The following is a 13721-nucleotide window of genomic DNA, read 5'->3' on the forward strand; positions in this document are numbered from 1 at the left end:
CCAAGCGCAATACTAGCTGAGGACATTTGGAAGATGTCAAAATTCTGTAATAAATGTTTTCCTCAATATATGGCAGGTTCCCAACTTTGTGACACTGGGCTTTTACAAAAATAAATAAATAAATAAATAAAGAGAGGGTAAACAATGACCAGTTTATGTGCAGGTGTTACTATCATGTAGTCAGGCCATCAATTTCCAAACAATATTTATATTTGTTTGTGCTGATGAAGCTGGAGACTTTCCAATTATATAAAATGACTTATCAGATGTACATCACGATTTTGATGTTGTGATAATGTGCACTGTGCCCTGCCCTCAGTTGTAATTGTGACTAGAGGTGTTCATTCTTCTTCATATTGATGACACATATATGCCATAGCCTTTATATTATCTTCATTAGATAAATCCTCCTAAGTCCAAACTTCATAAGTTACACAGGTGCATGTTCGTTCAGTGGCGCTGCAGAAGCGGCGAAACGAAGATTGTGTTTTTTTATCGGAGATTGTGATAGAACAGCTGTCGCAACATTGTAAGCTTTGTACTAATATCTCTATTTGAGTCTTACTTTTGGACATAATGTTTTAATTGTTATCTCGTAATTGGCTTTACCAAGACCAGTGTTTCATCCTTGCCTTGTTTTCTATTTTTTTGATTGGTGAACACGAAAAAAATATGCTCACACTTGTCGATAAAACAGCAGTTTTAAGACGTGTATTTTTCTCAAAGGACAAGACAGAAGACGAAGTTTGTATTATGAAAAAGTATATTTGAACTTAAATAAATTAATACTGAAAAAAATACCACTTTATACACAAGTATCCTGAAAGTAAGAAGACCTTTATAAACGACTTATTTCGAAGTATTTAGGTCAAATACAATCAGACACGAAACTTCTTATCATTTCCTAGACATGGCAAAGAGCGACTGACAAAATATTTGAATCACATTAAATGAAACTAGTGCTTTGATTGATAAGGTTGGGAGAACTGATACCATGATACATCCGTAACCTTCAGACTGATCGAACTTGTGTCAATATAGGAGTGACGGCATGTCCTTGTCTCACGTATTAATATATATATATTCAGTCCCTGCAACTTTCATTGTACTAAATGTTGTAAGGGGTCCTTGAAAAGACAACATGTCTGCCGCGCTGTTTAGTCTGTGTGTTCTGTTTTGTTTCGGAGAAGGTAAGGGGTTGGTGGGTGAATGGGGAACGGGAGTGATATATATATATATATATATATATATATATATATATATATATATATATATATATATATATATATATATATATCATAACTTGATGATTTAAATGTTGGTATTTTAATCAGGGTCTGTTCCAGGACTATTTGAAGGGGGATGGGTCAACGGATGCGAAAAGTTTTGGTATTTAAGCGGGCGAACAGTGCCATTTGGCACGGTTTAGAACTTTTTTTCAACCATTCAAAATTCTAATTTCGAGAGGGAACCATTGGTGTGAATTTTTTTTTAGAAATCGAAGGGGGGTCTGGACCCTCCTGACACCCCCTCTAAATCCACCACTGTAAATGATTGTTTTATTATGTTTATTTGAAATTAACCGTCACGCCGTCACGTTAACCGTTATTGTTTAATGCAAAATTATCACGGACCTTAACATGGACTTTAGGCATGTATTGGCTAAGCAATTTGTTCGTCTGTTTTATATATTTAATTACCATTTTTATTCTTTATAACTCTGAACGATGATAGTGAGTTGGGTCCCTTTTGTTTAAGGCTTAAGCCAGACCCCCATTGAGACAGGTACCCGGTACGTGACCGGGGCCATACAGACAACAAAACCCGTAGGGAAAGGTACCTACGTGGCCAGCCTCTGCGACGCCTTCAAAGGTAAAGATGTCGTTGTCAGCGTAGTGCTCCAGAGAAACCCAGAATGGAACCCGACTTTCGGGGTGGTCAATTTCACGGTCACTACAGCACCAGTGGCTGGCAACGTGAGTGCTTTTCCATTTACTTATTTATTTATTTATTTATTTATTTTCAATGGATTCAGTTCCTCAGCTTTATAAAAAGATAATGTGCCAGAAAGCACTGAAATTGATGAGCAAATCCCTGTTTTTTCGGATTGTCTTTCTTGACCACGTGGTTCACATTATCTCTCTGTTAAGCAAGTTAAATTAATGAAAGTTTGTCTAATTTAAACGCATACTTTTTGAGAATCACTCTCTCTTTCTCTCTTTCTCTCTCTCTCGCTCTTTCTCTCTCATGCACTCACGCGCGCACGAGCACCTATTATCTTCTTTTGAATGCATTTATACATATGTGGATGTCCAGCTGGAAGCGAGTGTACTTTGCCAAAACTGGCCTGACGCCAATGCCAATCCAGCTCCAAACTGCACGGTGAGAAACTGGGTCGCCACAAGCGACCTTTATGTGAACACAGTGGCTTCAGATGTCGGGGATATATCTTTTACCGTTATTGTGGAGTTTGTAAAAGCTGCATCAGATTCGGATTTAGAAAAGGCAAGGTCAATTCAACATTCGTCACAGACACTTAAAAAGTTATATATTTCCACTTAAAGTGGTCCAAGTTCTTGTTATGATGAAAAGTTCCTATTGAAGACATAGGCTTAGCATGTAGACAATAAAAATGCACTTGCAATGCCGATAACTTTGTGATAAAATTATAATGTTGTTCGCTATCTTATTTATTTTGAACAATCTTAATGACATTTTGAATTCTTCTCCAACATCTTCTCTTTCAAGTACACTGATAAACTAGAACAATGGATGACTGCTGACTTTTAGATGTCGATGACACAGATCTGCCATAGCGTACATATTTATTTTATTTATTAGATAAATCCTCCAAAGTCCATGAACCTGAAAAGCTATATAGATGCGGGGCTCGTGTATCTGGACCAGGTGGTGCATATAGACAAACCTTTCCATGTCGTATATGGCCAAACTGTCATTCTCGCAATCACCTTCTGCCCAAACCCGCAGACCACCAAGAACTACCGCATCGACAGCACCATATTTGGTATCGGGCCTAACGCCGCGTTTGCGCAGTACGTCTGTAAGATTATGCCATGCAACGATCATCAGGACGCCATCGCCAGTAACCCTTTTCAGTTGCCACTCAATTCTCTTTCCGTGTCCACTACAACGGCCGACTTGACCACTCTCTACATCGCCGTGGTCGGTTGGGGCGGGGAGTACGACCCCAGCGTCGGCACATACGTGGGCTCTTTCGTATATGGAGCGTCACTGGCGGTTCAATCACCACACAAAGAAAAGGAGTTTAGATTCATTCCGTATTAAAACGATTAGACCTACATACCTGAAATGAAAGTGATAAGACCAATTATTTGAATAAGAACTTTATCTTTTTAATCCGCTAATTATTTGGTTGTTTAAAAATATTGAAGTAGTTCGATTGAAGTTGTCTTGGACATGGATTTCTATTTGTTTTTAGATGATTCTCGGTAACTATGATGTGGCAGCAAGGCGTAGTACAAAATTACACATATTTCAGCACAGCTTCTGAAGTTTGGGGCCCGATTGGGAAATGATTTTATCATAATAATGATGACATAGAAAAGAGAAACCTGTTGTAATTTTCTTCTTTAAAACTGATAGCTTATGAGTACGTAAAGTAAGCTGGTTTGATGCATAAAACCTAAAAATTTTACTGCTTGTTTTTCAAGAACTTTGACGCATAAATAAATCACACTAATACTTTAAATATCCATGTTTTATGTGCAATTGTGCAGTTTCATATATTTTTCAAAGGATATCACGGTATCAAAAAAAGGCTTCCCATAGCCCACTCCTCCGATCTACCTCTTTTCTTCCGGTGCAAAAAATAGTATGAGGATTCGACTCGAAAACTTCCGTGTCAATATCATTACGCTAAGGTGTTTGACGAAAAAAAACAAAACAAAACGATCATCTCCCAAAAACACGCAATATTAGCGAAATTAAGCAATGACCGGACAATCGAAATGGCTGCGCAGTACTACCTGAGGAGATTTGGAAGCTGTCAGAATTTTGTAATAAATGTTTTTTCTCAATATACGTAAACTATGGCAGGTTCCCAACTTTGTGACACGAGGCTTTTACAAAAATAAATAAATAAATTAGCAAACAAATAAATAAATAATGTACATGTTTTGCTATCATGTTATCATGCTTTCAATTTTCAAACAATATTTATATTCATTTGTGCTGATCCACCTGGAGGCTTTCCAATTATATAAAATGACTTATCAGCTGTACATCATGATTTCGATGTTGATAATGTGCACTGTGCCCTGCCCTCAATTGTAATTGTGAGAAGAGGTTTTCATTCTTCTACATATTGATGGCACGCATATGTCATAGCCTATATATTGTCTTCATTAGATAAATCCTCTAAAGTCCAAACTTCAAAAGTTACATAGATCTATGCGTGTTCGGTCAGTGGCGCTGCAGTAGCAGAGACACGAAGATTGCGTTTTGTTTTTATCGGAGATTGTGATAGAACAGCTGTCGCAACATTTTGATTTTGTACAAATATCTATATGTTTTACTTTTGGACATTATTTTTAAATTCTTATCTCTTAATTGGCTTTACCAAGACCAGTGTACCATCCTTGACTTGTTTTCTATTTTCATGATTGGGGAAATGAAAAAAAATATGCTCACACTTGTCGATAAAACAGCAGTTTTAAGACGTGTATTTTTCTTAAAGGACAAGACAGAAGACGAAGTTTGTATTATGAAAAAGTATATTTGAACTTAAATAAATTAATATTGAAAAAAATACCACTTTATACACTAGTATCCTGAAAGTATGGAGACCTTTATAAACGACTTATTTCGAACCTTTAAGACGTGTATTTTTCTCAAAGGATAAGACAGAAGACGAAGTTTGTATTATGAAAAAGTATACTAAAACTTAAATAAATTAATACTGAAAAAAATACCACTTGATACACAAGTATCCTGAAAGTATGAAGACCTTTATAAACGACTTATTTCGAAGTATTTAGGTCAAATATAATCAGTCACGAAACATTTTATCACTTCCGAGACATAGAAAAGAGACACTGACATGACATAGATTTGAATCACATTAAATGAAACTAGTGCTTATTGGCCAGGCTAGTAAAAATTCTCTTTGATGAAAGGTTTTCTATAATTCTCAACGTCTTTGAACCTATCATAGAACAGAGCCAATACCTCCTTTTTGAGGCATGCAACGTCTACTCGGTATGTCAATTTACACAGATTTGACACCTTGCTACTGGCACACCCTACAGTGGCAGTGGTGTTGATATATAATTGTGTCACTTTAAAGGATTGCAACTGCCCCATCACGCAAACAGCAATTTGACAAGAAACCATTCATCTCGTTACCTTAAACGTTTTTGCGTACCGCTTATTTTCTTGATGCTTGACCTCACAAGGATAATTTTTGAAATAAAATGCCAAAGCTACGAACTGCAGATTTCTTACGATTGCTGCTTAGGAGTTTATCTTTGATTTTTGACTTCGTCAACAATAGATATATGCAATTTGCAGCAGTTAAGGCAACCCTGGTGTATAAATACGACAAGAATGACATGAATGAAAACCTCATTAGACAAATTAGCTTCTATCACTACTATCACTATCACAAAGGGTAACATCCATGGCGTCATAATAGTCCTGTGCCGAGGACTCAAAGTTAGAACAGGTTGTGAATCCTCTGGGTTTATGAAGCTTTCCTTGCTCTCTGGCAGCCTCGTTCATCATGAACGCCATCCCTCCTGTTGCGTGCATTTCTATGTGACAATGGACCAACCACCAACCTAAAATGTACAGAGAATATTTCAGGCTTAATAATGCTATACAAATGTGATTAATGATTTGTACCTTGTGGTTATTCGTTTGGACAATTTGTATCATATTTATAATTGTTTGTTTACTGAAAAAAAAACAATATATACTGGGAACAAGAATGCTGTTAGGGCAAAAGAAAAATAATTCTATTATTGCTCTCTGGTCTTTTAACAGATAGATGTTATTCCTTATTCCAAAATATGAAAATAAAACAGAAGTATGAACCTGTTCAAGACAACACAAATAATAATAGTTAAGACATTTTGCTGTCGGGCAGGTTTTAGAGTTAGATAAGCTCATGTTTACTGGTCATTTCAAGTGGAAAACAACAAAAAGCAATTTGATATAAACAAACTACCCACCTGGATTATTGGCCATTATCCTAACCACTGTGTACCCCCCTGCCGGCACGATGATGGTGTCTTTCTGCAGAGGATGATTCAGTTCCAGTCCCTGAATTCTGTTCGGGTCACGGTTCCAACGTCTTCTCACAAAACGCGGGTTGTTACACAGAACCACGCCCCCCGTGGAGTTAGTCAGGTGCCTATTGCTGCAGAGCAAAAATAGAAAAGGCTGAATTAAATTAAGATATTCCCTTTTTGTCATGCTACTTGAAGAGGGTACGCCAAAGTGAAATTTTAATATTCTTAATATAATATTATTCCCTGACATAGCCTAGCATCCTATAAAATTAGATTCATAATTAGATCAGGCTGTTTGAAATGAGTAAGTAAAGGGCACTGTTATCAACAGATGATATTAAAACAATTCCATGCTAAATACACCACCAGTGCACATAAATGCAAATATACATGATTATATAAAATCCAACTTAAATCGGTGGCAACAGCGTTCTGGCTTGGCTTGAATTAATTGGAAAATCATCTACATGTCCACTCTTGAACATACCTGTCGTCAATAGTGGTACAGCACTGCGTCTCATCATCCGGGCAAGGACAGCAGATGTCCGGATGTATCTTATTAAAGAGACCGTCCGGGGACTGCTCTGGATAGGCCACCTTCAGCACGTAGAAACTGTGGCCATGCATGTGAACGGGGTGCGGGGCGCCAGCTGGAATGAGGGGTTATATGTTTGATCAAATATTAATACATGTCTTATACTATAACTTAACAAAACTTCACGTGCGTCGATATTTTGTAACGTATAAAATAAACTCACTTAGCTATGTTAATAAGGGCGCTATGCGTAAATGCCTTTGAAAATCGTTCTGAATTTTTTTAATAAGATGCAACACAACACGTAACTCGTACACAGAACATTGGGAACATTGGACACAGGCAGTGTTTTCACAAAAGAGCATACATGTGTACATGTGAATGAGAAATTAAATTTTTCACATAAAAATGAAACCTGCTTTACTTCTACTTACTGTTGGCACCACCTGCCCCAACGTTGGTAAAGACAAACTGGTAAGGCCTGTTGTAGTTCAGATTGACAGTGCCGGTACATTTACATCCTCCTAGGTTATCTGAGTCTCGGCAGGTGCCCGGACACTGTGTAATGGACCCGGGAAGGAGGTCCGGCTGAGAGAGAGGAGGGGAGGTCGGTTCCCGGAATGATATCCCGTTCACACCTGGTCCTCCTGTCTGGAAGGCAAAGTTCATCCAGAGGTTTTCGGATCTTTCAATACCTGGTTCCCCTACACCAGGTACCTGGACAGCACCCATTCTGTTCTTGAACTCCCCCGGGTTGATACACCTGGCATTGTAACTGGGAGGGAGGATGTTGTAATTGCAGTTGACGATTACACACTTTTTGTTGGGGTTCCTAACGCAAGGGCGAGGAACATCGCGGACGTCTTCGGGATAGATGTAAGGGCTTGTCTCGTCTCCGTAGATCAGCAGCGCCTTGCCTTCCTGGAGGGAGTAGTTGCCGATGTCATAGCCTGGATCACTGATGTGAGGAGCAGCCCTGATCCAGTATGCTTGTCGGTTTCGTGGATTGTGAGCACGGATGACGACATCGTATCTCTCACCGGGGTTAACGATCAGACTTTCCACGCCTCGTATCGGTACCATGTCGAACCCGTCGGATGCGATAACGGTCATTAGATGAGCATCGACGGAGAACCTTAGAGCAAACTGTAGCTGAGCACCAATGATACGGAACCTGTATTTCTGAGGCTTCATGTCGTCATGCGGTTGGTCAACGTAGAATCGTTCATAAGGAACCTTGTTGTTCTCCTCTGGAGCGTCTTGGTGCCACAGTGGATTTTCAAAGCGCCCTCTACCATTGATTAAAGCCGACACGTAAGGTATCCCAGCAACGGCGACGCCATCGGGTCCAAAACTGAGGCTGAAACGATCCTCTGTTGTTGGAAACACAGGATTATTGGGCCAGAACCAACCTCCGCCATTTTGTTGAAGCCAAACGTCCGACGTCTGCTCGTGTTGCCAGTCCAGGAGAGTGACCACGTGCTTGTCATGTGGTGATGGGCCATTGAGAGTGGCTGCGAAACCGAGGTCTGGTCGGTGGTCGTATTCTACGGCATTAGGTTCGTTATCTTCGTGAATAATGAGAGCTCCTAGTCCGCCATCTGAGCGTTTTCCAGCTGTATGGGCGTGATACCAGAAGGTTCCTTGACATGGGCAATCAAAATGGTTAGTTGACGATAAAAGTAAATTATAGGATAACTTAGATGCCTATGATAATGCAAGTGGTTAAGGTTCTTTTGAGAAAAGTTTTGATTGACCCTAATACCATTCATCTGCTATGGCTATGCTTATGTTTTGTTACATATAACAAACAAAACCAGTGATGGAATTGAAAAAAGTAATTATTATTGAAAAAATTTATCATACATTAAAAACTGTAATTAGCAGTTGGCGAATATAAGATGTCTTTAACTTAGAGAAGTGTTACTTACCAGCAGGATCCGCCTTAAATCTGTAGGTAAAGGTTTGTCCTTTCTCAATGGGACACTGTGTGATCATAGGGACGCCGTCCATGAACGGGGTCAGGTACTGGAACTGACCATGCCAGTGAATGGCCAGTGGACTGTCGTACAGGTGGTTGGTCACGTGGATGACCATTTGGGCTCCAACTTTACCCTATGGAAATGATGGAGAATGAGTTATAAATAAATAAATAAATAAATAAATGATACTAACTAATACATGCAGGATTTATAACATCATTTTCCTGTTTTAAGCCTTCAGTGATACCCTAACAGTAAATATATCTTTTTTTCAACTCACTGGTAATTACCTTGTTTGTGATAAAGTTGAAATAGTTAACTTACTCTCAAAATTGGACCAACTAATGAACCATTCACTGTGACGATTCTGCGGAATATACCATCGCCAGTGTTGATGCTTTCTGAAATAGAAATGGGGTATCTTTATAGAAACAATACCAAAATAATCGGATTGTATCCGATTTTTGGATTGGCTAGAAAATGGGACCTTTACTAAGAGATTATAACAGAGTATAGCCATCAATGGAGGTCATGTGATCTAAAGACAAGCTCAGATATCAGAACAATAGCTATAACTGCCGCTTTTGTGGTAAAACAGAATATATCATATTTCTATGTGTTGTTCACAATGTTTTTATTGTGAAATATAGATCTCATACGAAGAGTTATTATCACTTTATTAGTATCTTTTACGAGGGGATCGTTTGATGTACCCTAAAAGTACCTTTAGGGTACATAGTTTTGTAAACAACTTCATTAACAATTAAAATGAAAACTCACCAAAAGGGATGGAGGCAACCGAGTCATTCCCCCCGCAGTTTCCGCCCTCCGTCAGTTTGCAGGCCACGCAGCCATTTTCCAACCGGGAGCCATCGGGTTTGGTGCAGTCGGCTACCACCCGGTCGTTTTCATATGTCATCGTGTAGGCATCAGCGAATTCCAAGTGGTACTCGCATACTGAAAGTAATCAAATAAGGAAAAAATTAAGCAATGAAACGATAATAATTTTCCAAGGCGAACGGGTATATTTTACCATATATTTCACCAATGCCATACTGCCACCACTGCCAGTTTCTACAAAATCTGTATTCATAAGTAATAGTGAGATAAGAGTGTAAAAAATAAACGGCAGTTATTATTTAATGTTGGTATCAAAAGTCAGATATATATAAGCAACATTAATCTAATGAAGTATGTCCAAAGAGTATTGCACTGTTTCAGAAAAATACCTAAACGTCCGCTTTTATGCATACAACCGTCAAAATTTCCAGAACATTGCTTGGGAACCTGAAATATGAAATATATATAAATGTAAATTATAAAAGTTAAATCCATATTATATGAAAATTAGGTGTACATATAAAATGCGTATATGAATTTGATCGCTTGCTTTGAATGGTCAATGCCTAACATCTTAAAAAAGCTACAATTAAAAGACACAATCATTAAAACTAATATCGAATTAAGAGCACTGCTTACCAAAATTACAAATAGCAATGTGGACACAAACCCACAATATTTCAGCATTCCCATTATCGCATGTACAAGTACAAAAATAGTCAAGAAGATTTTAAAAGTGTTCCGATATTCGTCAGTTGAAATTCTGTTGAGACCTCTTACCTACTCTACTTTTATACGCTCCCGAATTTTATCAAAATATCTCACAGTGACAAAGGGACGGCAATTAAGACGTCATCTCAAATGTTTTTCGAAATAATCTTCAGGTGCATCAGTGTCCAGACATCAGTTTATCGATGTAATACACAGTTAGTAACACGCGGGTTTAAGACTTTCAAGTTCAAATGCCCGTGTTCCCTTAACTGACCATGAAGTGAATTCTAGACCAAGGTTGCCATTTAGATGCAGTAGCTGCACCGGTAAACCGCACTTGAACCTTTCCCGAGGGTTCCCCTGGGTATTTTCGTTTCTCCAGAGAGCCACTTTTTATTTCCCCCGAGATGCGTGAAACGCTCATATTATTTAGCGTGTTTTGACAATAACTGCATTCCTGTTATTCGTGAACGCGTCTTTTTACTCTTCGCCCTTCGTGAAACGAAATCTCTATGCCTGGTGATTCCTGATTTTCAGGACTTTCGATTTGTATTATAAGTGAGATATGGACAAAGTTTAATTTACTGTGATTTGTGAATTTATCATTCCCGGGAACTGCGATGACTACCCCCCGTTGGGATCCTCTTGCTTATCGCTTATTTTCGTATTAATGTGTACCACTGCACACAGTATCCGTACCGTGACTTGACGACGGACCTTATCTTTTGAACGTCCATTTGCCCCAATACGTACACACACTGGACAATAGAAGTGTCACCCCTACTGAACCAAAACTTTGGGGGAGATAAATGACTGTGGAATGATATGCTCTTGGTATCATTTTTATTAACATCAAATTTAAAAAAAGAAACGGTTCTAACTGAACAATTCAACTGTATCGATATTCTGACATTGCTTGTATTCTGCCTCTTCAGGTTAATAACTTTGATTATTCTGATTCAGGGGGTGACACTTCTATTGTCCAGTGTGTGTAAATAAATACTTGCGTAAACCACCAACCTATGAGAAGGTATGATAAAAATTACTCGTAAACACACAAAGGTACTGGATTCGCTTGGATTACGTCGTATACGCTACTAATGCCTACTTTCTAATTCAAAGGGTTGATTTCATGCGCCAGAAGTTTCATATACGAGATTCATACTTTTCAGACCTTTCTTCATACGCTGCGCTATGCGTCAGAAGCTGGATCTACAAATAAATATATAAATAAATAAAGAAATGCATGTAAATAATTTAGGACCGAAAGGTTAAACATTCAAGACAGATCTTTTCTGTTCAGTTTAAATTCGTGGTAGCGCACCAAAGGAATTAGTACTTTGATTAAAAAAGGCCATTTCTTTCTTTCCAAAAAATAGCAGACTCAATATTTTATTTCAGTGGACTACTAGCCTACTGAAAAAAATCATTTATCTAAGGTCAAAGTAGACTAAAAAGCCCCTTCAGTTATAGTTTATATATTCATAAAAATCCTTACGTCATGTATAATTTACCATGACCGAATCACTACAAAATATATCGTAACGCGGTATAAAAATTAAAATTAAATGACGTGGAACATACGTTACCATACGTTTCCGGAAAATGCGTACTATTTAGGGCTCTTTACGTAATATAAAGACATGGTAAAAATTAGAATTTGAATTAAAATTGAGACAGTCGTGGATTTTTTTTTTCCATACACATATTTTTTTTTAAAAATTGAATCCAACTTTGAATTCATTCAATTTTATTTTTAGACACTTCAGCATGTGAATTACACCTCTACATTGGTTTTGGATTATCGAAATTGAGCAATAACTGGACGATCGCAATGGCTGTGGGCAAGATTCACCAAGCGCAATACTACATGTAGTTGAGGACATTTGGAAAATTCTGTAATAAATGTTTTCCTCAGTATAAACTATGGCAAGTTCCCAACTTTGTGACACTAGCCTTTTACAAAAATAATTAAATAAATAAAGAAAGAAAGAAAGAAAGAAAGAAAGGCAGTAGGATAAACAATAATCTCCCTTGCTATCTTGTAGTCAGGCCATCAATTTTCAAATAATATTTATATAAAATGATTTATTAGCTGTACATCATGATTTCGGTGTTGATAATGTGCACTGTGGCCTGCCCTCAGTTGTAATTATAGGTAGAGGTTCTCATTCTTCTACATATTGATGACACATATATGCCTTAGCCTATATATTGTCTTCATTAGATAAATCCTCTAAGTCCAAACTTCAAAAGTTACATACACTGATGCTCGTAAGTTAAGAAACACTTTCTTATTTCTCGAATTTCTCAGCAACCAAAATTTTTATTGAGGCAAAATTTGTACAATAGCTAGATATTTCTCTTGTTTTTACTTTGACTTACTGGACCGTGACATTAGAGTACTATTTACTGTTGGACACGATAGAATATGCAATGGGGGTGCCACTTGCGAAAAACACAGTTTGGCCATGCCATGAGGAGCTTCCAGTTTGGCTAGTTTCATGGGCACAATTTGTTATTTTGGACCAACCAATGGTTAGAAGAGGACTCAACGAGGTAATCAGATGGCAAATAATGGGAAGCCATCGTGCTGGGGTGCCAAAGAGACAGATTGCAAGGCAACAAAAAAGCAGCACGAAGTCAAGTGTCCAAGCTGGTAGCAAAATGGCGCCAAACTCATCATGCATTGGACAAGCCTCTTTCTGGTAGACCAATATTAACCGACGCAAGAGATGAAGATATCTGGTTCGATTATGCCACCAGGACCAGTTTATTTCAGCCAAACAATGAAAAATTGCCACCGTACGTCATTCAAGGGAGGAGCCCTGGTCAACAATACGGAGACGAAATACCATTGGGGTGCATACAATCACACATTCAAGCAAATCCAGAAAGAAAAATCATTTTGGTGCAGGACAATGCGCCCATCCAGAAAGGATGGTCCGTGCAAGACGCGCTGCAATCGCGCGGTATCCCACATTTGGATTGGCCTGCATATTTACCAATTCTCAATGTAATCGAGCATGCTTAGGATATGATTGACAGGACGATGAATGAGAGACAACCTCCAGTTAGAAACATTAGAGAGGTCCAACAGGCAGTAAATAAAGAATGGAACCGGCTCTCAAAGGAAGATTGGCAGAATTTGATGGCAAGTTGCAGGAGACAATGTGAAGCTGTTGTTCAAACCCAGGGAAAGCACACCCGATATTTATTGCATAATAGACGATTAATCATCTATTATCTACAGTCTTCTTTTATTAAAACTAATTCTTAGATGATCGAACTTTATTTTTTTTATAATAAGCTGTTTTAATCAGCACGTACCTTTTGCTGTGTGAGCATACTTTTTTGACACATGGTTTGGCATATTTTAGT

At 38.2% G+C, this 13721-nt stretch overlaps 2 protein-coding genes across 2 annotated transcripts; one reads left to right on the plus strand and one right to left on the minus strand.

The window, feature by feature from the left end:
• The first annotated feature begins 1083 nt into the window (after positions 1–1083).
• Positions 1084–3443, plus strand: LOC106155211 (uncharacterized). The gene is made up of 4 exons (XM_087016140.1): positions 1084–1190; positions 1759–1976; positions 2317–2505; positions 2842–3443. Exons 1-4 carry the CDS (start codon positions 1142–1144, stop codon positions 3304–3306), a joined length of 921 nt encoding a protein of 306 aa, XP_086872266.1. The 5' UTR covers positions 1084–1141; the 3' UTR covers positions 3307–3443.
• Positions 3444–4969: 1526 nt separating this feature from the next.
• On the minus strand, positions 4970–10451 carry LOC106178311 (uncharacterized). The gene is made up of 9 exons (XM_024075666.2): positions 10269–10451; positions 10019–10076; positions 9570–9746; positions 9114–9190; positions 8739–8922; positions 7242–8450; positions 6760–6922; positions 6213–6400; positions 4970–5819 (listed from the first exon to the last, which is right to left on the minus strand). Exons 1-9 carry the CDS (start codon positions 10320–10322, stop codon positions 5617–5619), a joined length of 2313 nt encoding a protein of 770 aa, XP_023931434.2. The 5' UTR covers positions 10323–10451; the 3' UTR covers positions 4970–5616.
• Positions 10452–13721: the final 3270 nt, after the last annotated feature.

The sequence above is a fragment of the Lingula anatina genome, chromosome 6, assembly GCF_051362555.1.
Source record: "Lingula anatina isolate TDL-2025a chromosome 6, LinAna3.0, whole genome shotgun sequence".
Classification (NCBI taxonomy): Eukaryota; Metazoa; Brachiopoda; class Lingulata; order Lingulida; family Lingulidae; genus Lingula; species Lingula anatina.